Source organism: Haliotis cracherodii, unplaced genomic scaffold, assembly GCF_022045235.1.
Source record: "Haliotis cracherodii isolate W230 unplaced genomic scaffold, xgHalCrac1.p SCAF_6, whole genome shotgun sequence".
NCBI lineage: Eukaryota > Metazoa > Mollusca > Gastropoda > Lepetellida > Haliotidae > Haliotis > Haliotis cracherodii.
Window position 1 is genome coordinate 26,648,534 of NW_027266319.1, and position 23,350 is coordinate 26,671,883.

Genomic DNA, 23,350 nt, shown 5'->3' on the forward strand with positions numbered 1-23,350 from the left:
CATAATTAACCAGTCTCGGGCTTGTGGACTAGAGTGAATATCGATGGCTTTAGATGTTGTATTTATTCCCTTTGGAAAGTTGATTTTGTGGGATATTCTACTTGCATATCTGCCCCACCTTGATCTTGAACTGTTCCCTGAGAAGAGTAAATATGTAAAATGCGTCATTCATAACAAGTTTGAGGAGGGGAGCGGGGTCGCCTTGTCGTTGGCTTCCTCGGACATATTGTTCCTTAGCCAATTCAAGCACACAACAATAATATCCTACCAGTCAACTGCGAGCATTATATAGCTTCCCTTATGCGCGTCTTAAAATTCACAACTGAAATACGTCATTGCCGTGTCACCAAAGGTCACTCCTGTATGAGCTGACTGGTTTCCGACAACGACCGAGGGCGAAATCGGAACCACCCGGACTCTAAGCTTGCATAAGTTCCGTGTGAATCAGTCGGTAAACAGCTATACCCGTTCAAGGTGTTTCTTGCAACAGGTCTGCATGAGGCTAGCCTTGATAAGGTAAGGCGTTGTTCTTAATTTATAACTCTCTACGTTATATTTTTTTAAAAATCATGAAACTATTATCACGGGTGTGACACGCTATTCATGTCTGTTAAATATCTGAACTCTCAATAGAGATTATATGTGTTGAAAAAGATGCCCCTTTTAGACATGTCAAGTTGTGTTGCTCGGGACGGTGTGTGTGTTGTACGATTTCCTGTCGGCAAATGTCAGACGACTCACTGCCAATTTCATCTAAGCGAGACTAAGCGGATTAAATTACACCAAAAAATTTTTAAATGTCAGCGTTCGTTACCGTGTACAGATCAGGTCTCCTTATGCTCAATCTAGCACCCCATATAACGATGCACGATGCAAGACCCCTCACCGTGAATCACACGTTTAAATCTAATCACAAGTCCATCATTGGTATGTGGTCAACATTTCGATTTGTCATAAATAGCTCCACACCTTAGACACTATTGAACAGAACCGATCAAATGTCAAACATTTTCGACGAAATTGTCGTTCTTCGTAAGAAAATAAATCTTTATAGCTTAACACTCATTACCGCATGATATCTGCCTGTTTGTCTGTATTTTAGGTGGTTAATTTTCGTGTTTAGTTGTATAAGCGTTCATCGCCGTGTCTGTTGGTTTGTTTGTTTGTTGTTTTGCGCCGCACTCAGCAATATTCCAGCTATATGACGGCGGTCTGTAAATAATCGAGTCTGGACCAGACAGTCCAGTGATAAATATCATGAGCATCGATCCACGTGATTGGGATCGATGATATGCTTCAACCAAGTCAGCTAGCCTGACCACCCGATCCCGTTAGTCGCATCTTAAGACAAGCATAGTCGCCTTTTACGGCAAGCATGGGTAGCTGAAGGTCTATTCTACCCCGGATCTTCACGGGTCGCCATGTCTATAATGACCCAATTGTTGAGCGCGAGGTGGACTGGCTCCCATTGTTCCTACTGACAGTAGTTTCGGGTGTGAATGGATCTGTTCCTGTTTTGTTCTTATCCCTGTGTGGTTTAAAGAAATGTCTAAAATATTAACATCTTATAAGTTATTCATAATGTATATAACTACTAAAAAATATGGAGTGAAGAAATGGGCTGTTTTAAGTTTCCAAAAAAAAGGTGGGATATGTTATCGGACATTTAATAGTCGTGTACTCTACGCCCATTATGATTTGAGTCTATAGACCCCTCAGCCTTTTCATCGTAACCAACCAAGTTTCTGCCGAGGTTGACGCTCTTTGTATCTATTGTAAGAGGGTCTGCCTGACGGGTATGATAGTGACTGGGTTACAAAAACACATTCTGCTGCGCCCGCTGTGCATAGGGACAGGCGATATACTAGGTCACAATATCCAATGACCGTATAACCCGATTCGCTCTGCTTCTTCCGAGTCGATCTGAACTCGGTCTGTCCGCACAATAGCCGTGATATCTGGTTTCACCAAACTTATAAACGTCTGAGACTTCCATCATGTCGGACTTTCCTCCCACATCCGACGCTTCGATTTAAGTGAAACACTTCTTAAAGCGGCGCCAAACCAAAGTAACTCACTCACTCTGATATCACGCAGGAAAGGCGGTGGTGCTGTTGTCTGGGAGACTGTATGGGGACATTTTACCTTTGCAGTGGTTTTGTAAACGCCATAGCACGTTAGTGGTATTACAATTGAATTAGCATTGCGGCAATGTGATGAGTCATTCCATTTGTGTCGTGTCTCTTGTATTATGTAGAGACTAGCCTACTCGTTCAAGCTACAAGGAATCACGGTTGGTTGGTTGGTTTGCTGTTTAACGTCGCACTCAGAAATATTCCAGCTATATGACGGCGGTCTGTAAATAATCGAGTCTGGACCAGACAATCCAGTGATTGATATCATGAGCATCGATCCACGCAATTGGGGTCGATAATATGTATCAACCAAGTCAGCGAGCCTGACCACCCGATCCCGTTAGTCGCCTTTTACGACAAGCATAGTCGCCTTTTACGGCAAGCATGGGTTGCTGAAGACCCATTCTACCCCGGAATTATCACGGGTAGGAATCACGGACTACGTGTGAGCCCCGAGCGTTGCGGACGGACTTTCAACATTAACCCACGAGGGACGGATGATTCGTAAAATGTTCCGTAATCCCTGAGGAGGTTTGTCTATTCATTCAATATACCTACAGCCTTTTTTATTGGGAAATTAAAAAAGGTGGATTTAGCTCAGTCGGTCTATTCCTGGAACGTCACACAGACTGTGACCAACGGTTGACGTCATCTTTACATATTGTTGATATGACGTCACGTATATACGTGGGATTCTTCTCAAACAATGAAAACAATTAAACAATTGGTGTGAATAATCCAATGAGCATGAATAAGAAGTTATGCTCATAATCACTATTGCACCGATATCCTTGGCCCTGAGGGACGGTGGGGTCGCTTAAGGCTAATGCGTTCACACGTCACGTCGAAAGCCTGGGTTCGATTCCCCATATGGGTACAATGAGTGAAGCCCATGTATGGTGTACCCTTTGATATTGCTTTAAGCGGTGTAAAACCATACTCACTCACTCCATGGCCCTGTGTAAAATATTCGACATTATTTATAAGAACTTGTTCTAATTTCTATAATATTGATAGTAAAGGGCGACATTAACGTTGACGATGCTTAACTCGGGTCATCGACAATAGCGAGGGATATGTAGTGATGAATCGTTACAACCCTATCGCCCAGCGATTCTCGCTTACAAACCTACAAATATAAGCGGGCGAACGGGATTTGAACCCGTAATCATCGGTCTCTGGCGTACATAAGGCACGTAACTCTGCACAGCGAGTTGCGGCACCTTAGTCGACTGGGCCACCCATGTTTCCTCTAGCGTTTGATACGGGCAGGTACCAAAAAGTGCTCGTTTGGATTTTGCTCAGAGTCATTCGCGAATTCCTTCCTGTTAGGACAATGTAGTCTAAATAACTGCCTTTGAAAGGTTGATCACGTGATATGACAATGTACATACATGATATTCGAGATATACCCTATATTCGAGAGTAATGTGACTGAGCTTGGTATTAGCCGCCGTAAGCAATATTCAAGTTGTGCTACGGTTGGAACGGCAAGAAGTGGCCTCTAACGCATCGAATCAAAACGCGTTAAGTTCCCACGACCTTGGATGACCTACTTATTGGACGGTAGGGGATGTGAATATGTATGCAACACTTCGGAAGTACTTGTGTAGGGCGAGATCCTACAAGGCAAGAGAACATCTCACACATTCTGTTGGTTTGTGTAGCGTCATTTCGCTTGTTTAGAGTTCAAATACATGTGGACGGATACAGTTAAGTACACTTTCAATGTCGCATGTTATAACATTCCCATAAGATACCACATTTGTATATATGGAAAATCTCAGCCAAGTGTCTTTTGATATCAAATATATTTACACGAGTCGATACAAGTTTTAAGCCTTTATCGACGAGTGTTGATATATTTGATATCAAAAGACACAAGGGTGAGATTTTATTTATCATCCAGCATCTTTCTTCCAACTTTTTCAGTTTGTAGACAGTAATAAGCAGTGTCTTAAGTGTAAAAGGTACTGCTAACAGCATGTGTAGCAGAGCCTTTAGTGATGTCATTTGATTGTGACGTCAAGGTAACAATGACGTCACAATTGTCTGCAAAGCAAAACTCTAAACCGTCGACTACTTATTTCCACCACTACAATATCCTAAAAATAGACCCGTATTTAAGCCGAGGAAATATGTTTGTAATGTGCCAGTTATGCCAGTCCCCGATTAGTATGTAATTTCAATTCCATTGTCAGCAACATGAGCCTAAACAGAGCTCCAGATAACTCTTTGACCAATTGAGTTTTTACTCTAGGGTTTCGATTTTAATTGGGTTATTACATTTTTCATTTGGGTAACCAATATTTTTTCACTTATCTATTTATCACTCCATTAGGTTTTTTGCTAAAATAAGTGAACATTTTAAGATTAAAAAAAAATGAAATATATATACTGTTCTCAATATATATGGTTGGCTCGGAAAGTAAATTAGCTCGTAATTGTGTCTCGGAACTTAACTCCTTTGTACGCATGCTGAAAAAGCTTCATTTATGCGTGCTATTTTCATACATGTGACTTTTTTCATTTAATGCATGCGTTTCTGTACGCAAGCTAATTGACAGTAATTGGGTTTTGAATATTTTTGAGGTATTTTACGCAAACACGCTGCTTATCTGTAGCTCTGAATATAAAACGAGAGTGGGTGAGTGTTGTTTTACACGGCTTTTCGAAAAAAACTCCCTATCACGACAGGGGACATCAGAAATGGGTTTCACACTTTGTGTCCGTGTAGGGAATCGAATCCGGTCCCTCGGTGTGACGAGCGAACACTTTAACCACTAGGCTACCCATCGCCCTAGACAAACAAGAGAATCATTTTATGTCCGTAGTCTTTTGCCGCGTATTCAGCCTATCTGAGTGTGAAGCCTTCACGCCGTAAGAACAATAGGAAATGTGTATCTCTATTTCACGTTTATTCACCATAATGTACCTTTATTCTGTTGCAGATGTTATGTTTTGACTCAGATATGCATGACCAACCACGTTGTCATAATCTGCTTCTTTCGTTCCCCTTGTGTGCAGTAATCATAAATATGATTATTTCTGATAATTGTAATGTAATCATGGCTTAATAAATCTAAATTTGAGATACATACTTCACAGATTCTTCATTTTTTAATATCCAACGTATTTAAAATGATTTCCCCACAGGCACGTTATTAAAAGATTCCCTCGGTCAATGTTTGCCATATATAAAATATACTGTGAGTGAGTGAGTGAGTGAGTATGGTTTTAAACCGCTTTTAGCAATATTCCAGCAATATCACGACGGGGGACACCAGAAATGGGCTTCACACATTGTACCCATGTCGGGAAGCGAACCCGGGTCTTCGGCGTGACGAGCGAACGCTTTGACCACGAGGCTACCCGACCGCCCCGAATACGGACTGCGTTTCCACAAACTACTACTTTTCGTTCCTCGTATATAACATTATGATAATGCTACACTCTGTGCTGCTGTGTATGTTGTTTATACATAAGTTGGATGCAGCGCTCGTGGAATAGCTGTTGGATTTAATCGTCGGAAACAACCGTATCTATAAAAATAGGAAAAAATGCTCTAATAGCATGAATATTTAAGTCAGCTGTTGCTGTAACCTTTTTTCAACAAGGTTTCCAGTCAAGTCTCTTGTTACCAATCGAAGGTAGCGCTGATTCAGAAGATGGCATTCACAAAGTGCCACGTCTTGAGGCCAGGTTTTGTATGAAGACGAGATGTTCTTCAGCTACATCTGATTAAATTCTATAATGTTTATATTCTAAACGTGTTTAGATCATGGGAATGTTGTGTTCAAGTGGTGTTTTAGGCTGTGAGACGATAATTCACTTCAAGTGTTTAGACATCAAACGAGTTTAGATAATATTCACCCAATGTGTAATACTATTCTATTTAGGACTTAAACACATCCCTGGACATGTTTAGATCTAAGATGTCTTGTATGTGTTTACATTGTAAACTTGGTTTATTGCCGTGTTTAAAAGTAAACAATAATCCTTCTTGTAAATCCTTTAAATAATACTCACCCAATGTGTAATACTATTCTATTTAGGACTTAAACACATTCCTTAAACACAGCTATAAACTTGGTTTATTGCCGTGTTTCGTTTTAAAAGCAAACTATAATCCTTCTTTTTCACCATTCGAAAGTCAGATCGTCGTGTCCCCACAATGTACCAGTGCCGTTGTACTTGAGCTATGAATGCATGCTGTAGGGCCTTTACATTTCGACAGTCCTGTTTCTGAGGCCATGTCAACAGGCTTATACGGCGATTGTGTACCTGTTTTTTTTAAAAAGCATGTATAAACACACACGAGGCACAAGCTTCAATCACGGAGTAGTGTACATTGTAGGGCGACTGAGGTTTGACACAATTGTAAATCCCCCCTATATGAATATTACCTCACACGCATGTCGTAAATCTATGAGCGCGTCGGTGTTTTATTCCTTCTGTGTACAACCTCAATACTAGTCCATGTAATATGTTTTCCACCCAGTAGAACTGTTGTAAACTGCGGGTAGTTGACTCGTGGCCGATGCTTAGGTGAGTGAGCGGAGGTATAAGTTATGGTAGTTTAAAACTTTGACAATGTGATTTCTGTTTACCTCAGAAAGCAACGAAAGCAAACCTTACTGAAAGTTTCTATTTGGCAAACGGGAATTATGACGTTAACAATGATATTAGGAGATCCTTGTGACAGTAGGTTGGCCTAGTGGTTAGTGCGACAGCCGGGTAACCAGGTTTGATTCCACTCATGGGTACACAGTGTGAAGAACATTTCAAGTGTTCCCGCCATGTTATGTCTGGAATGCTGCTATTAAATGGGCGAGTAAAGGCCCACCCACTCACAACAATTGCACTGAAGGTAGTCTCGTTAAAATCAGATCTTTTCCTCTCTGTCAAGGGATGTAACAAACCATCCAAAGCTCGCGTCAGGTAAATGCTCAGCCAGTCAGCCAATCAGCGACGATTCTTCAAAATTCTCAGTACGCGCGAGAGTGAAGCATTCAGAGCAGCATATCTGTTTTCTGTATCTCGAAAATGAACATAACGAGCAGTTCCGAATAAAAATAAGAACGACAGCACTTTTACAGTTTTCTTTACATTTTATGTTGTCAAGACATCAACGCCCAAAAGGAAGGACCGTGGAAGGAATATTTGTGATTTCTGTGGTTTTTGTCTTTTGTTAAAATAGAAATGCACTAATCGAGGTTGGAAAGGAATGAAGGTGGTGTAGAAGGTTTGTAATATCTTTCCGCAGATAGTTATCGTATCGGAGTAAATGAGATTGCTGATGCAGGGACGGACACATTGACGAGTGTTCGCATCTCTCTCGAACAATACGTAAATATGTGTCATCATTTCTGAGATAATTGTTCACGTTTGAATAAATCTTCCGCAATATCCGGATGGGTTGTGCGTCTTGGTTGACGTGAGGGAAGTCATATGCTCATAAGACTACGTGTTTACCATTAGGAAGTTTACGGGGAAGGGGCAGTACATATGCTGTCGGAGTGGTAGTAGAAGACCAACATATAGTCTCTGAAATGAACATATTTGACAGACATAAACAGTTGTTAATTATGAAATGCAATAAAAAGGAGCCCAGATACTACAGTAATCGAGACTTGCCAAATATTATAGACTTGCATGGGTTGTATGTGATATATTTGTTTCGGGGTCTTTATGACAGCCTATGGTAGTACCAGAAGTTGCAGTTTATTGGGGAAAAGAAATGAATAGCATATATACGGTTGTATATTGGTGAAATACCCATAGTAAAAGAAGTATTGTAATATTTGTAGTAGGAGTTGTAGTAGTAGGGGTGGTGGTGAGTTAGTGAAATGGGGTCAACGTCGTAGTGGTAGTTGTAGTAGTCGTAGTGGTAGCTGTTATATGGTAGTGGTAGCAGCAGTAGTAATGGTGAAGGTGGCGGTGGTGGTACAAGTTGTAGTGGTGGTGGTGGTGGTGGTGGTGGTGGCGGTGGTAGTAGTAGCCGTCGTGGTGGTGGCGGCGGTAGTAGTAGTTGCAGTCGTGGTGGTAGCGGCGGTGGTGTTAGTAATAGTCGTAGTTTTAGTCGTGGCTATGGCGGCGGCCGTGGTAGTGGTAGTTGCAGTCGTGTTTTTGGCGGCGTTGGTAGTAGTTGTAGTGGAAGTGGTGGTTGCGGTGGCGTTAACTAAACGATGTAAATGTTCATTATAGCTGCGATGTCAGGGTAGACCCTGGTCGATGCAGTTGGATCCGTGAAATTCGAGACATTGACCGCGTCCATGTAACCCAGTTCGTGATATTGAAAGCCATCTATAGTAATTAAAACGAGGCTGTTGGTTGGATCTCGAAAGACAATCTCGGTCATTCTACACATTGAACTGTTGATCCCACACATTATTGATGGCTGACACGTACCTGCGATATTCCAGCGTTTTCGAGATATTAGATATAGCTGCTCAATAGACCAACTTCCTTTGTACCATATCTACCGAGTTGTGATAAACAGCGTCGTTTAGTTGACAAGGATGCAATTTAATCATATGAGCTATTATTAATGGATATATGTTAAGCTGGTCATTGGAAGGGGTTAAGTCAACTCGTGTCATTCCGCGACAAGCCGAATTCTTCTTGCAGGTTACGGAAAGGGGCGAGTGGTGACGAATAGGGAATCTGCGAGGGTTGTTTATGCTTACAACTCATTTTCCAGATCATCCAAAATGTCCAGTGAACGATTATCATTGGTAAACTCCGAGGACAATTATATTTTTTCATAATTTGCGGGGCACAAAGATTTGTTAAAAAAAAACACTGGTCGCTCAACAGAACCGCCCAACCACGAACACTTACCCACTCCACTGGGTGCTTGTATTTTCTTTCCAAACAACTTCAGTTGAGAATGCGATCTTCTGCACATAATTCCGCAGTCCAGTGCCCTTCAGAGTATTACCATATTTCCTCTATAGACGCATGGTATAAAATACATGCCGGCTTGAAAAATTGACGCCGGGTCATACGCCCTGTCCACAAAATAGAAGCCGGTCCTCTATTATACTCTAGGTCTCCTATGAAGACCCGATCCAGCTTACAAAAGTAATGCTTTCTGTCTAACTTACGGCATGTAATATTGCCGGTATCTCCATGTGTCTTTGGAAACAGCATGTCAACGTACACAGTTTGGGGGATGAGTGAGCTGCCAATGATCCACGATTCAGCATTAAACAGAATGGATGCCGGGTCAACGTCTTGCGCGAAATAATAGAGCGTCTTATAGATAAGATACGGTATGTTTCAAGTGGTCTACCTGAGAATCCCATGAAAGGTGTAGCCTTTTTCAGAGGTCTGTGTCTATAGGCGGAGCTTTATGTATCAAGTGAGCTACTTTAGTGGCTCTTCAGACGTGTTGCCTTCTTAAGGCATCGTCTTCACTGTCTCCGCCATCGCGATGGAGTTGTAAAGCTCGGCCCCTACCCCGGTACAAGATCAAGTAGCTCTTTTTACCGTTTTTTGTGCGTTTTTTTATTGTTCAACGCCGCAATCAACGCAATGGCCCTGATAACATAATATGCAACACCCAACGCCGTCGGGGTACGTTGGCACTTCGGCATTCTGGTTAGAAATTTGGACACCCTACTTACTTGAACCTGAAGACCTAGCTATGCGCTCTTATACTGCATATATATAGCCTGGGAAAAAACCCCGCAAAAGTAGTAAAATCGTAAATATATTGAAATTAGCGTTGCCGACATCCATACAAACTTAATACAAAAATTGAATTGGTCATTTCTGCATGGATTGGGATTGATTTGTGTGGAAAGAATTATGTACTGTAGACATTTCGTGAAAAGATGGAGGGTGGTCGGGTAGCCTAGTGGTTAAAGCGTTCGCTCGTCACGGCGAAGACCCGGGTTCGATTCCCCACATGGGTGCAATGTTTGAAGCCCATTTCTGGTGTTCCCCGCCGTGATATGGCTGGAATATTGCTAAAAGCGGCGTAAAACCACACTCACTCACTCACTCACTCACTCACTGAAATGATGGAAAAATCGCAAAAACACAACCACGTGAGAGCCTGGCACTGGAACACACCAACATGACATGCACGTGCAACGTCACTTGTTTGGCTATAAAAAACAACGTTGGGTTTCATTTGCATTCCATCACATCAAATGAACAGCGAAAACATAAATCTTGTCCCCTGTTCCGACATTAGTACTGTTGCATCTCCCGTGTCTAAACGCATCCTTAGTGCTACGACTGCCATTACTCACGTGTCTTAACGCATCCTTAGTGCTACGACTGCCATAACTCACGTGTCTAAACGCTTCCTTAGTGCTACGACTGCCATAACTCACGTGTCTAAACGCATCCTTAGTGCTACGACTGCCATAACTCACGTGTCTAAACGCATCCTTAGTGCTACGCATGCCATAACTCACGTGTCTTAACGCATCCTTAGTGCTACAACTGTCGTAACTCACGTGTCTTAACGCATCCTTAGTGCTACGACTGCCATAACTCACGTGTCTTAATGCAACCTTAGTACTACAACTGTCGTAACTCACGTGTCTAAACGCATCCTTAGTGCTACGACTGTCATAACTCACGTGTCTAAACGCTTCCTTAGTGCTACGACTGCCATAACTCACGTGTCTTAACGCATCCTTAGTGCTACGACTGCCATAACTCACGTGTCTTAACATACCGTTAGTGTTACGACTGCCGTATCTCCTGCGTCTTAATGCAACCTCAGTGCTACGACTGTCGTAGCTGCAGTGTCTTAATGCAACTTTAGCGTTACGAATGTTGTAGCCCTCATGTCTTAACGCAACCTTAAACCATGGCTCCTTTGTCTTAGACTGTGGTCTAACTAACTGAATTGTTAGTTAATCACCACTTGGCAAAGACGGAACTTCTTTTTCCCCATCATTTATTCTTGATGATAGAACAATTTGTCGCCGCACGGGAGTATAACGAATGTAGTCTTCTGCCATGGCAACAAGGGAAACATTGTGTGAAATTAACAACTAAATATTTACTTACATCAGAATTAATTGCTTATCATTATGAACTGAGAAAGACGTTTTATGCATTTTTATACAGCATGTTACTCTATGCATTCTAGTATTTGGTAGTGTTTGGTAACTTTTCGTTCAACGAAACGAACACATAGAAAAGAAATTACTATTATCTTCATCAGGGCTACGTTTGCTCATAATAGGCATATCAACATGGGAACGTAAGATTTAGGTGATTAATAAATGTGCTCGAGTTGGTCCAAAATGAATGGCATACTTGCCCCGGGATATGCATTTCATAAGGCGAATCGGCAAAGTGCAGGTGCACGTGTGAAAGGCTCGGGGGCACAGATTTCACGTGCATCACGCAGGGCCGACTCACACAGTATTCTCACAGTTGAGCATAGAGTTCCTGAATATCTTTCAAAATACCTTGAACATAACAAAGTTTCTAAGCATTTTAGGTGCTATACATGTTGGACATGGTTTAAGTATATTAGACCACTCGGACCCAAGTGTCTAATCGTTGAAATGGTTGATTAAACCACGAGGCGCGCATAACCATTTCAACGATCAGACATTAGGTCCTAGTGGTCTAACCTATACTTAGTGTCACGACTGTCGTAACTCACGTGTCTTAATGCACCCTTTGTGCTACGACTGTCGTAACTCACGTGTTTTTTTATGCAATTTTAGTGCTACGACGTTCGTGACTCCTGTGTCTTAATGCAACGTCAGTGCTACGAGTAAATCAGTCTTTTATTGTATCGCATTTCTGAAACCGTCCAACACATATACACAGCCTGAGCGCTATCAATGTCGTAAAAACAAAATTAATTGCATAAAGACTTGCAACACTGTGGTCGCCCAACAACTTCTCTCAGCCCTACGCCAGACCGACAACTTGCGTAATGTCGTGAGCTGCACTTATTCTCCCCCTCTCATGAGACAGGCGTTCTATTTTCAAGCATATTTGAAAAGAATTTGAACACTTGAAACATTATTTGATTTGTCTCTACAGCGTTTCCAGCATTCAATAAACTGGAAGGTTTGATACCGACTGTGAAAATATAAAAAAGTAAGCTTGAATACCCTCCATTGACACGATATGAGTAATTGATTTCTAACTACACCTAAATGCCGAGGGTGGACAAAATGCATTTACAAAACGATCTGATATCAAGTCTTGCATAAAATGAACTTCAAATGTCTTTATGCGGGGTATTAGGAGTGTACCAACACAACATAACCATGCAGTGTCCCACGCCCCAGTTTGTATGGGGAACGTGCACGACACAACGCAAGCTGGGAGTGAGATATGTCGGGTGGCAGATCATTGTTAAGTTGAATCTGTGCATACAACTTTTCGACAGGCCGTAATATTTGAAAGCAGAAACTAACTCCGTTTAATTCATTGTGAATTGAATATTGTAAATCTGGAATAATTTACGAGCATGTTTTTTTTACGTTCAAGGAAAACTGACACACATTTAAAACAGTTTCATGTCGCTGATATATTTGCTTTCCAAAAGGAACTGTGAGACATATAATTTGATAACTGAATGAATAAATAAAAACCGTAATCAAGTAATTGTCATTATTGGTACAGCATGCAATGCTACGAAGGCAGTTTCTATCATGATGATACAATATGTCACTCAAGACGATGGTTTTGTAACTGGGCCAATAGCCTATGTTACGTGACAATTTAACACATTTGAGAATAAGTATTCCTTTTACCTGACATTTCACCTGACATTTTACCTGACATCTCACCTGACATTTTACCTGACATTTCACCAGACATCTCACCGGACTTTTAACCTGACATTTAACATGGCAATTCATCAGATAATTCACCAGACATTTCACCAGATATTTCACCTGACATTTCACCAGACATTTTACTAGACATCTCACCTGACATTTTACCTGACATTTCACCAGACATTTCACCCGACATTTCACCTGACATTTTACATGACAATTCACCAGATAATTCCTCCAACATTTCAACAGACATTTCACCTGGCATTTCACCAGACATTTCACCGAACATTTCACCGGACATTTCATCGGACATTTCATCGGACATTTCACCATTACTTGACATAGTCTGGCATGTTTAATTTCGTTCTAATTTGAAAGAAAGATTTTTAAAACCTGGTGTCATTTTTCATCCCAATTAAACCCCAGAACAATATTAATCTTCAAATATTATCGACTTTAATTTTGCCTGACTTCCACAACACGGTGAATGCTCACGAATCGTACTCATCCCACTTGTATGTGACGCAGCTTCGAACAATACTAGTGAGTGAGTGAGTGAGTTGGATTTCACGCCGCTTTTATCGAACAATTCTAAACGTTTCATTCTAATATGGATGGGAATCCTAATGTGATGCACGTTTACCATTCTGATGCCCACAAGCACAGACATGGAAAACCTCAGATTCGTCCCCTACTCTCAGCTAATTACGGCACCTCAGACGAATGGGCCTCCAACACCTCAGACCACTTAACAACCATCTTACTATTAACAAGGACGTTCACATCTGGATCCGACGTGACCAACTGAAGTTAGAAATTTTCTCTTGCAAGCTGACATATAATGCTAAATCCGTATTCCAGAGTCGTATGAACAAATACATAAAAAATATAGAATTAAGGGAAAAATAGAAAAACATACCCAAATATGTGATTTACTGGTATCTGAATCCTGTGAAGACTGGCCTTCGTCCGAGCGTTGGCGGGGACTAGGGACAGTCTTCACAGGAGTGAGAATCCAGTAAATCGTCTAAGGCGCCTCGATTCGTTGTGCAGAGTTGCGTCCCTTAGGCACGCCAGAAACCTTTGATTGTGGGTTCGAATCCGGGTTAGCCCCGATTATGTTCCTAGGTTTGTCAGCACCATACCCGTGCTCGTAGGTTTCACCAAAGTGGAAAACGTCTGAGACCTGCATCAATTCGGGCTTTCCTCTCACATTAAGCTGACACGCCGTGATATAACTGGAATAGTGTTAAAAGCGGCGTTAAACCGAACTCACTCACTCACTATTGACATAATTACAAGTGGATATTGTGACAATATGGTCCCCATTGTTTTTCAGGATGAGTTGTGTCCGAGCAGTCACGTGTTTCCTGCTGTCAATCATTTCAGCGAGTGGCGTGGTTTCAGAGTGCCTGATGGAAAATGACGAGTGCGTATTTCACCTCACCATTGAACACCGCCTGACCATGATGAAAGACAACATGGCTGTTTTCCCTTCTGGTCGGAAATTGTATAAGTATGACGTCACAAACACGTCAGCAGCAACCCCTATGACACCGGATGGAATAATCCAAGCCGACGGCTTTGAGCCACAGCGCTTGGTCACAGTTGCTAACGGCACCATGCCTGGACCCGCCATTGTCGTCTATGAAGATCAAACGGTTATTGTCCATGTACAAAATGAGCTTTATAACGAGGGCGTATCAATCCATTGGCACGGTCTTCATCAAAAAGGCACCCCGTTTATGGACGGAGTATCGTTCATTACCCAGTGTCCAATTCTTCCGGGTCAGTCGTTCACCTACAAGTTCAAGGCCAAACCCAAGGGCACCTTCTGGTATCATTCTCACAATGGAAACCAGAGGACCATGGGACTTCTAGGTCCGCTGATTATCAAAGAGAAGAAAGCATCGACGATGGAAGAAATGGTAATGGTGCTACAAGACTGGAACCACGACGACTCAACGACCGTGCACTTAAAGATGAATTTCGGTGGATTCGAGGAACGAAAACCTCTTGAAACAACAGATGCTCTCGATGGCTCCCATTTCAGCCGGTATTTCATGACAAGTGGTCTTATCAACGGCAAGGGCCGTCTCTATGATAAGTTCCGGCGTCATAATGACGCACCGCTTTCTATTTTCAAAGTGAGACCAAATCAACTGTACAGGTTCCGGGTCATCGCCGCTGGCCACCTCTACCCATTCCGGGTGTCCGTGCACGGTCACGAACTGACCATTGTGGCGTCCGACGGGTATGACCTGCGTCCAGAAGTCGCAGAGTCCTTCATCATCAACCCCGGTGAGAGAATCGACTTCATCCTTAACACCACGAACGCAGTGGACAACTACTGGATTCGGGCACAGACTCTCGAGGAAGGTGTGGACCACAAAGCTGAAGCCATCCTCAGATACGAAGGAGCGCCTGATGCAGAACCAACTTCATTCAGGAGAACATGCTCGGAAGCTGATCCGTGTCGCGTCATCAACAGCCCTTTCACTTACTACCCAATAGTTAACACTGAAACAGTCAGGTTCGACCAACTCAAATCTTTGTCTAATGATGACCCTGCTCCTCCGGTGACCTCTGGGAAGTTCAAAGAACACTTCCTCAACTTTGCTTTCCCCGGCTATTCACATTACCCAGGTCAAGTCAATGGACATAAATTCAAGATGCCTCATGTCGCTGGTCTGACCCAAATGAATGAGATTGATACATCATGCGACAAAGTAGACTGCGGGTTTAACAAGACCTGTCACTGTACATATACCCTTAACCTTACATACGGAGACACTGTTCAGATGGTTCTCCTGAACATGGGCAACGGGAAGGGTTGGTCTCATCCGATTCATCTCCACGGCCATTCCTTCTACGTGCTTAAGATGGGCTATGCCATACAAAATAGCTCCACTTATCAAATCGAAGGAAGTAACATGGACATAAGCTGTAACGGGGATCCTTTTTGTAATGCTCCTACATTTGAAAACTCATCGTGGACGGGGGATAACATACCTGGCCTGGAGCTGAAGAACCCACCGCGGAAGGATACCATTATAGTGCCAACTGGTGGTTATGTGGTTGTGAGAATCCGCGCTGACAACCCTGGGCTGTGGTTCATGCATTGCCACATTGAGATGCACAACGCTGACGGGATGGCGATGATGATCAACGAGGCTCAGGACAAACATCCTGCTCCGCCAAAGAACTGGCCCCGATGCTCGGGATTTGGTCCGGAAGTGATATATGAGCCAAAGACAGATGGATCAGACAAAACCAATGAAGCAGACAAGACAAAATCCAACCTAAGTAAGTTCAGATCACGTCCCTACCAGAAGAATCAGCTCATTTTTAACCTGAGACTGAGAAGTTCTGGCCCTGATGGTGCTTTCAGCTGTGTGTGTGTCTCTGTGTGTGTGTGTGCGCGTGCGTGCGTGCGTGCGTGCGTGCGTGCGTGTGTGTGTGTGTGTGTGTGTGTTTGAGTGGTGAATCAATATAACGTGTTCTGTGTTTCAGTGGTGTATTAGTATGACATGTTATGTGTTTCAGTGGTGTATCAGTAAGGCGTGTTCTGTATTTCAGTGGTGTATCAGTAAGGCGTGTTCTGTGTTTCAGTGGTGTATCAGCGTGACGTGTTATGTGTTTCAGTGGTGTATCAGTATGACGTGTTATGCGTTTCAGTGGTGTATCAGTAAGGCGTGTTCTGTGTTTCAGTGGTGTATCAGTATGACATGTTATGTGTTTCAGTGGTGTATCAGTAAGGCGTGTTCTGTATTTCAGTGGTGTATCAGTATGACGTGTTCTGTGTTTCAGTGGTGTATCAATATGACGTGTTATGTGTTTCAGTGGTGTATCAGTAAGGCGTGTTCTGTGTTTCAGTGGTGTATCAGTATGACGTGTTCTGTGTTTCAGTGGTGTATCAGTATGACGTGTTCTGTGTTTCAGTGGTGTATCAGTATGACGTGTTCTGTGTTTCAGTGGTGTATCAGTATGACGTGTTCTGTGTTTCAGTGGTGAATCAATATGACGTGTTCTGTGTTTCAGTGGTGAATCAGCGTGACGTGTTATGTGTTTCAGTGGTGTATCAGTAAGACGTGTTCTGTGTTTCAGTGGTGTATCAGTATGACATGTTATGTGTTTCAGTGGTGTATCAGTAAGGCGTGTTCTGTATTTCAGTGGTGTATCAGTATGACGTGTTCTGTGTTTCAGTGGTGTATCAGTATGACGTGTTCTGTGTTTCAGTGGTGTATCAGTAAGGCGTGTTCTGTGTTTCAGTGGTGTATCAGTATGACGTGTTCTGTGTTTCAGTGGTGTATCAGTATGACGTGTTCTGTGTTTCAGTGGTGTATCAGTATGACGTGTTCTGTGTTTCAGTGGTGTATCAGTATGACGTGTTCTGTGTTTCAGTGGTGAATCAATATGACGTGTTCTGTGTTTCAGTGGTGAATCAATATAACGTGTTCTGTGTTTCAGTGGTGTATCAGGATGACGTGTTCTGTGTTTCAGTGGTGAATCAATATAACGTGTTCTGTGTTTCAGTGGTGTATCAGGATGACGTGTTCTGTGTTTCAGTGATGTATCAGTATGACGTGTTCTGTGTTTCAGTAGTGCACCAGTGTGACGTGTTCTGTGTTTCAGTGGTGAATCAATATGACGTGTTCTGTGTTTCAGTGGTGAATCAATATGACGTGTTCTGTGTTTCAGTGGTGTATCAGCGTGACGTGTTATGTGTTTCAGTGGTGCATCAGTATGACGTGTTCTGTGTTTCAGTGGTGTATCAGTAAGACGTGTTCTGTGTTTCAGTGGTACAGTATGACGTGTTCTGTGTTTCAGTGGTGTATCAGTATGACGTGTTCTGTGTTTCAGTGATGTATCAGTATGACGTGTTCTGTGTTTCAGTAGTGCACCAGTATGACGTGTTCTGTGTTTCAGTGGTGAATCAATATGACGTGTTCTGTGTTTCAGTGGTGTATCAGTAAGGCGTGTTCTGTGTTTCAGTGGTGTATCAGCGTGACGTGTTATGTGTTTCAGTGGTGTATCAGTATGACGTGTTATGTGTTTCAGTGGTGTATCAGTAAGACGTGTTCTGTGTTTCAGTGGTACAGTATGACGTGTTCTGTGTTTCAGTGGTGTATCAGGATGACGTGTTCTGTGTTTCAGTGATGTATCAGTATGACGTGTTCTGTGTTTCAGGAGTGCACCAGTGTGACGCGTTCTGTGTTTCAGTGGTATATCAGTATGACGTGTTTTGTGTTTAAGTCATGAATCAGTATGACGTGTTCTGTGTTTCAGTGATGTTTCAGTATGACGTGTTCTGTGTTTGAGTGATGTATCAGTATGACGTGTTCTGTGTTTCGGTAGTGCACCAGTGTGACGTGTTCTGTGTTTCAGTGGTGTATCAGTATGACGTGTTCTGTGTTTAAGTGGTGAATCAGTATGGCGTGTTCTGTATTTCAGTGGTGTATCAGTATGACGTGTTCTGTGTTTCTGTGGTGTATCAACATGTCATGTTCTATGTTTCAGTGGTACATTATAACGTGTTCTGTGTTTCAGCGGTACAGTATGACGTGTTCTGGACTGTGGTCGGCTGCCTGATCGGGGTGTGCGCCCTGCAGTTCCTCATCCTGCTGTGCATGTGCTGCCGGCGATGCGAGGGGTCGGGCCGGGAGAAATACAGCATGGACAACACCCCCGACCCCAAAGTAAACCACGCCTATGATAATATAGAGGGCGACCTGAACAGTAAACAAAAATTTTGAATCATATTGTCAGATACATATGCACTGTTTTTAATTGTAACTATCTAAACTTATTTTAAGAATATAATTTTAAGAAACCATGGAATACTCAACAATTGTCATGTTGGTTAGTAGAGAGTCAGTCAAGCAGGTAGTGCTGTGTTGAAGTTATATGACACTGGTGTGACGGGATTATTTTAAGTATATGCCCCACTTTGTAGCTGGAATTTAGGGTGCCCTCTATCGTGAGTGAGTGAGTGAGTTGGGTTTAACGCCGCTTTTAACAGTATTCCAGTTATATCACGGCGTGTCAGCTTAATGTGGGAGGCAAGCCCGAAGTGATGCAGGTCTCAGACGTTTACCATTTCGGTGAAACCCACGAGCACGGGTATGGTGCTGACAGACCTAGAAACATAATCGGGGTGAACCGAGATTCGAACCCACAATCATAGGTTTCTGGCGTGTGCCCTCTATCGTGTATGTATTACCATCAAATCACCTGGAAGAAGGGTGTGGGTGCAGTTTGCCTACATGTTACAGTTCCCAGCACGCAGCATCACGTACCTGCTCTTGACCGGCGGGGTACGTGACGCCCAGAATGCATCAGTGCAGCATTGTACCCGGATGTCCTTGTTCCCAGCACGCAGCATCACGTACCTGCTCTTGACCGGCGGGGTACGTGACGCCCAGAATGCATCAGTGCAGCATTGTACCCGGATGTCCTTGTTCCCAGCACGCAGCATCACGTACCTGCTCTTGACCGGCGGGGTACGTGACGCCCAGAATGCGTCAGTGCAGCATTGTACCCGGATGTCCTCGTTCCCAGCACGCAGCATCACGTACCTGCTCTTGACCGGCGGGGTACGTGACGCCCAGAATGCATCAGTGCAGCATTGTACCTGGATGTCCTTGTTCCCAGCACGCAGAGTCACGTACCAACAATGTAACCGGCCTGGCTTTGACAGTGCAGCATAATACCCAAATGTTCCTTGCTCTCATTGTCACGTACATTCGCTTCACCGGCGGGCAATGTGACTAGCCTGACTTCCTCAGAACACAAACAGATGTAACCGGATGTCACAATTCCATGTTCGCAGTGTCACGTACTATAAGCACTTGCTCTAGATCGGTGCAGTGGGTATTTGGTCATTGTTGGTATGTGACCGGTCTGAGTGCATTTGTGCAGCATTTTATCCAGATGTCCTATATGTATATATATATATAGTTCCATGTTCGCAGTGTCACGTACTATAAGCACTTGCTCTAGATCGGTGCAGTGGGTATTTGGTCATTGTTGGTATGTGACCGGTCTGAGTGCATTTGTGCAGCATTTTATCCAGATGTCCTATATGTATATATATATATATAGTTCCATGTTCGCAGTGTCACGTCCTACATACCGTACTTACCTGCACTAGACCGGTGCAGTGGTCTTCCGGTCATCGCTGACAGAAGTGTACAACCTAAATCCCGTCCATTTTCTCCCAGTGACAATGAACTAACACTGGCGTTTTCTAACCTTGACAATCGAGCATGAAACAATTCCAAGCAAATGTGGTAGGAGTTTGTGTGTTAGTGAATGAATTATATGTCCAGATTATAGTCTGTTACAGAGGAGTCGAAATGTCGTATCGCAATACTGCTGTGTCACGTCGCACCTTTGATGCCCGGATATTGGAATATATGGCTTTTAACATTTATAACAATGAAGCCATTCATCATGTCAAATATGTGATATAAGTGGCAATTTCTTTTCGTTTTATGGAACTTATTTTTAATATTCCAATGTTTAGTTTAATTTTTACTTGATGTTAGATACATGCAGTAAAACTGTTGCGAAATTGGATGTCTACAAACCCTTGAATGAACACTCCAACATTATGTCATACGATGTACATACAAGATAACATAAGATAACATAAGATAACACTTTACTATCCCGAAGGAAATTTGGGTTACATTAGCACAAGGTCCACAGCCTATTGACAAACACACATACAAATAAGTAAGAACATCCCAAACGTCATTAACATGTGGCACCACCGAATAAATGCTCAACAAATTATTTGTCACAAACGTTATGATAAAACCTGGTACTAGTTGGTATGAGTGGATTCCCCGCTCTGTTTGTTCTCAACATCGGCAATCGATTGTATGACAGTGAAGCCATATTAAAATAAAACCAGATTAATTTAGTGAGTCAGTGAGGTAGGATCAAAGATAAGTTTGTGGATTGACAAATCCGTCGTCAGTACTTTCCGGACGTGTATACAATACACTCCTTCATCATGAATACGTACGGCCTGGTTCAAGAGTGGGGGCTTGGTTGATGCATGTCATCGTATCCCAATTGCGTGGATCGATGCTCATGATGTCAATCACTGGATTGTCTGGTCCAGACTCGGTTATTTACAGACCGCCGTCATATAGATGGAATATTACTGAGTGCGGCGTTAAACAACAAACAAACAAACAAGAGAGAGGGAGAGGGGGGAAACCTACGAGTGGCCAATCAGCGCTCTGATTACACCGGCTATATTATAGTGTGCAGTCTTCTACTCCACACATTGTTTTTAACATCAGGCTACGGTAGGATTCGCTCAAAGTTCGTGCACGGAGTATGGCTCATTTAACTTCCGTGAGTTATGCAAGACCACGTTTCATTAGCTGACTGAAGACAGACACATGCACAGCAACCACGTGTATGCACGGGTGATGGAGGAACGTCGTGCGTGCGAATGTGTAACGGGTCCCGGTGCCCTACCTTGTATTCAGAAGTCATGAAATCCTATTTGTGTCCCTGTATACTTATTTAACTATATAAACATCACTTATTTTTTTATAAAACAATTTTAATAAAACTCATTGATTCCTGTTTTTGATTGACCAAAAGGAGAAGAAGATATTAACTATTGCTATGGCAGCACCGTTATCTCGACTATGTGCTCGAGTGGTTTGCCCGATGTTCAACTGTAACTTATTTCGGGAAACGGATGGCAGAGTTGTGTCAATATTCCAGCCGCACTCAGCAATATTCCAGCTATATGACGGCGGTCTACAAATAATCTAGTCTGGACCAGACAATCCAGTGACTGACAACATGAGCATCGATCCACGCAATTGGGATACGATGACATGCATCAACCAAGTCAGCGAGCCTGACCTCCCGGGCCCGTATGTCGCCTCTTACGACAAGCACAGTCACCTTTTACGGCAAGCACGGGTTGCTGAAGACCCTTCGACCCCGGATCTTCATGGGTCGCGATGTCCAGGTGATAAAAAGGGGAGATATTTCGCACCAGCACAGAAGATTTTAACGAGAATGATGAATATCTAGATGTCATAAATTTGTTTCACGTTGATATTTTCTAGATAATTACAATTAAGACAGTTTTCGGGAGATAACTTTTGAAATAATTTGGGCAAGAGTGCTGCAGATTTGCAGAGTTATGTTTGTTTGTATATATATTTATTTGTTTGGTGTCTGACAGTCTCCGTGGTCTAGTGGTTCGAGCGTCTGCCTGGAGAGCGGAAGGTCTGGGTTCGATCCCCGGCCGCGTCATACCAAAAGACGTTAAAAGATGGTTCTTGTTGTTACCCTGCCTAGCGCTCTGCATTAAAAGATTTAAACAAGGACTGGTCGGCTCGGAATCAGTATACTGTGTTTTGGGTTTTCATGTTAAACTGCGGCATGGTATCTCAGCAGACTGGCACTATAAAATTGACAATAGTCCGAACTTGTTTAAACATCCACGCACTCACGCACACACGCACGCACGCACGCACGCACGCACGCTCATGTACGTCGCTATATAAGCGCAATAATCTCGAACGCGAGAAACCCCATTTCACCACACCTTATTTGTAGTTTATCGCCCCCTCGCCTGTATTCCATCTATATGACAAATGTTTGTGATCAATCGTGTCTGGACCAGACAATCCAGTTATTGACATCCTAAGCATCGAGCTATGCCATTAGGATATAATAACATTCATCAACCACTTTAGCGAGCCAGACCAACCGAGCAAGCATAAAAGGCGGCATGCTGACGAATTGAGAGAAATGGTCTTACAAAGGCGATCCTTGGGGTTTGTTACAAGTTTTAATTACTTAAGAGTACATTTTACAAACTTAATGGCACGGTTGATGTCTTTTAACGTCTTTTTTATACGCAAAAGATGTACATATACTTTTTAAAATTTGAATTTGATATTATTTTATAAAGATTTTGTTGCATGGAACTAAAGTACGGGGTAAGGACTTTTCTATATTTTGTAAAACCTTTATTTCTCAATGAGATTTTTGTGGCGATCCTCATATCCATGCATTCTACTTATAATTTGAAACAGTACGGTTAATACAAGAAGTCAATATCCACATTCTTGTTATGCCATGGGAATTGATGCACTCTTGTGCCCTGGTTGTACTAAAGACATGTGGCCTCCGCAGTATCGGCTATGCCAATAACGCCAATGACCACAGTGAAATTCTCAACATTACGATACAACTAACTTTTCCTTAGTTGTAATGTGATGACAAGAATCAGCTTGCATGGCCGTCGGTGTTATATACATACATTTACATATATTTACAAATATATAAATATATTTACATTTATTTACAATTACACTCTTCAAAAAAAGAAATGCACAGGTAGTATGTAGTTCATTGAACCTGACTACACCAAAAAACGGTATA

At 42.6% G+C, this 23,350-nt stretch overlaps 1 protein-coding gene across 1 annotated transcript; it reads left to right on the forward strand.

Annotated features, from left to right (window-relative positions):
* The first annotated feature begins 228 nt into the window (after positions 1–228).
* LOC139444913 (uncharacterized) lies at positions 229–21,506 on the forward strand. The gene is made up of 4 exons (XM_071225922.1): positions 229–516; positions 14,256–16,222; positions 18,467–18,655; positions 20,035–21,506. The coding sequence occupies exons 1-4, from the start codon at positions 497–499 to the stop codon at positions 20,067–20,069; spliced, it is 2,211 nt and encodes a 736-aa protein (XP_071082023.1). The 5' UTR covers positions 229–496; the 3' UTR covers positions 20,070–21,506.
* The last annotated feature ends 1,844 nt before the right edge of the window (positions 21,507–23,350 follow it).

Bases quoted from the DNA above. Each gene is read 5' to 3' on its own strand.
- LOC139444913 (XM_071225922.1), top strand. From the start codon at position 497: ATGAGGCTAGCCTTGATAAG. The intron at 517-14,255 runs GTAAGGCGTTGT...ATTGTTTTTCAG, and splicing joins ATGAGGCTAGCCTTGATAAG to GATGAGTTGTGTCCGAGCAG. The intron at 18,656-20,034 runs GTAAACAAAAAT...CCATGTTCGCAG, and splicing joins TATAGAGGGCGACCTGAACA to TGTCACGTCCTACATACCGT.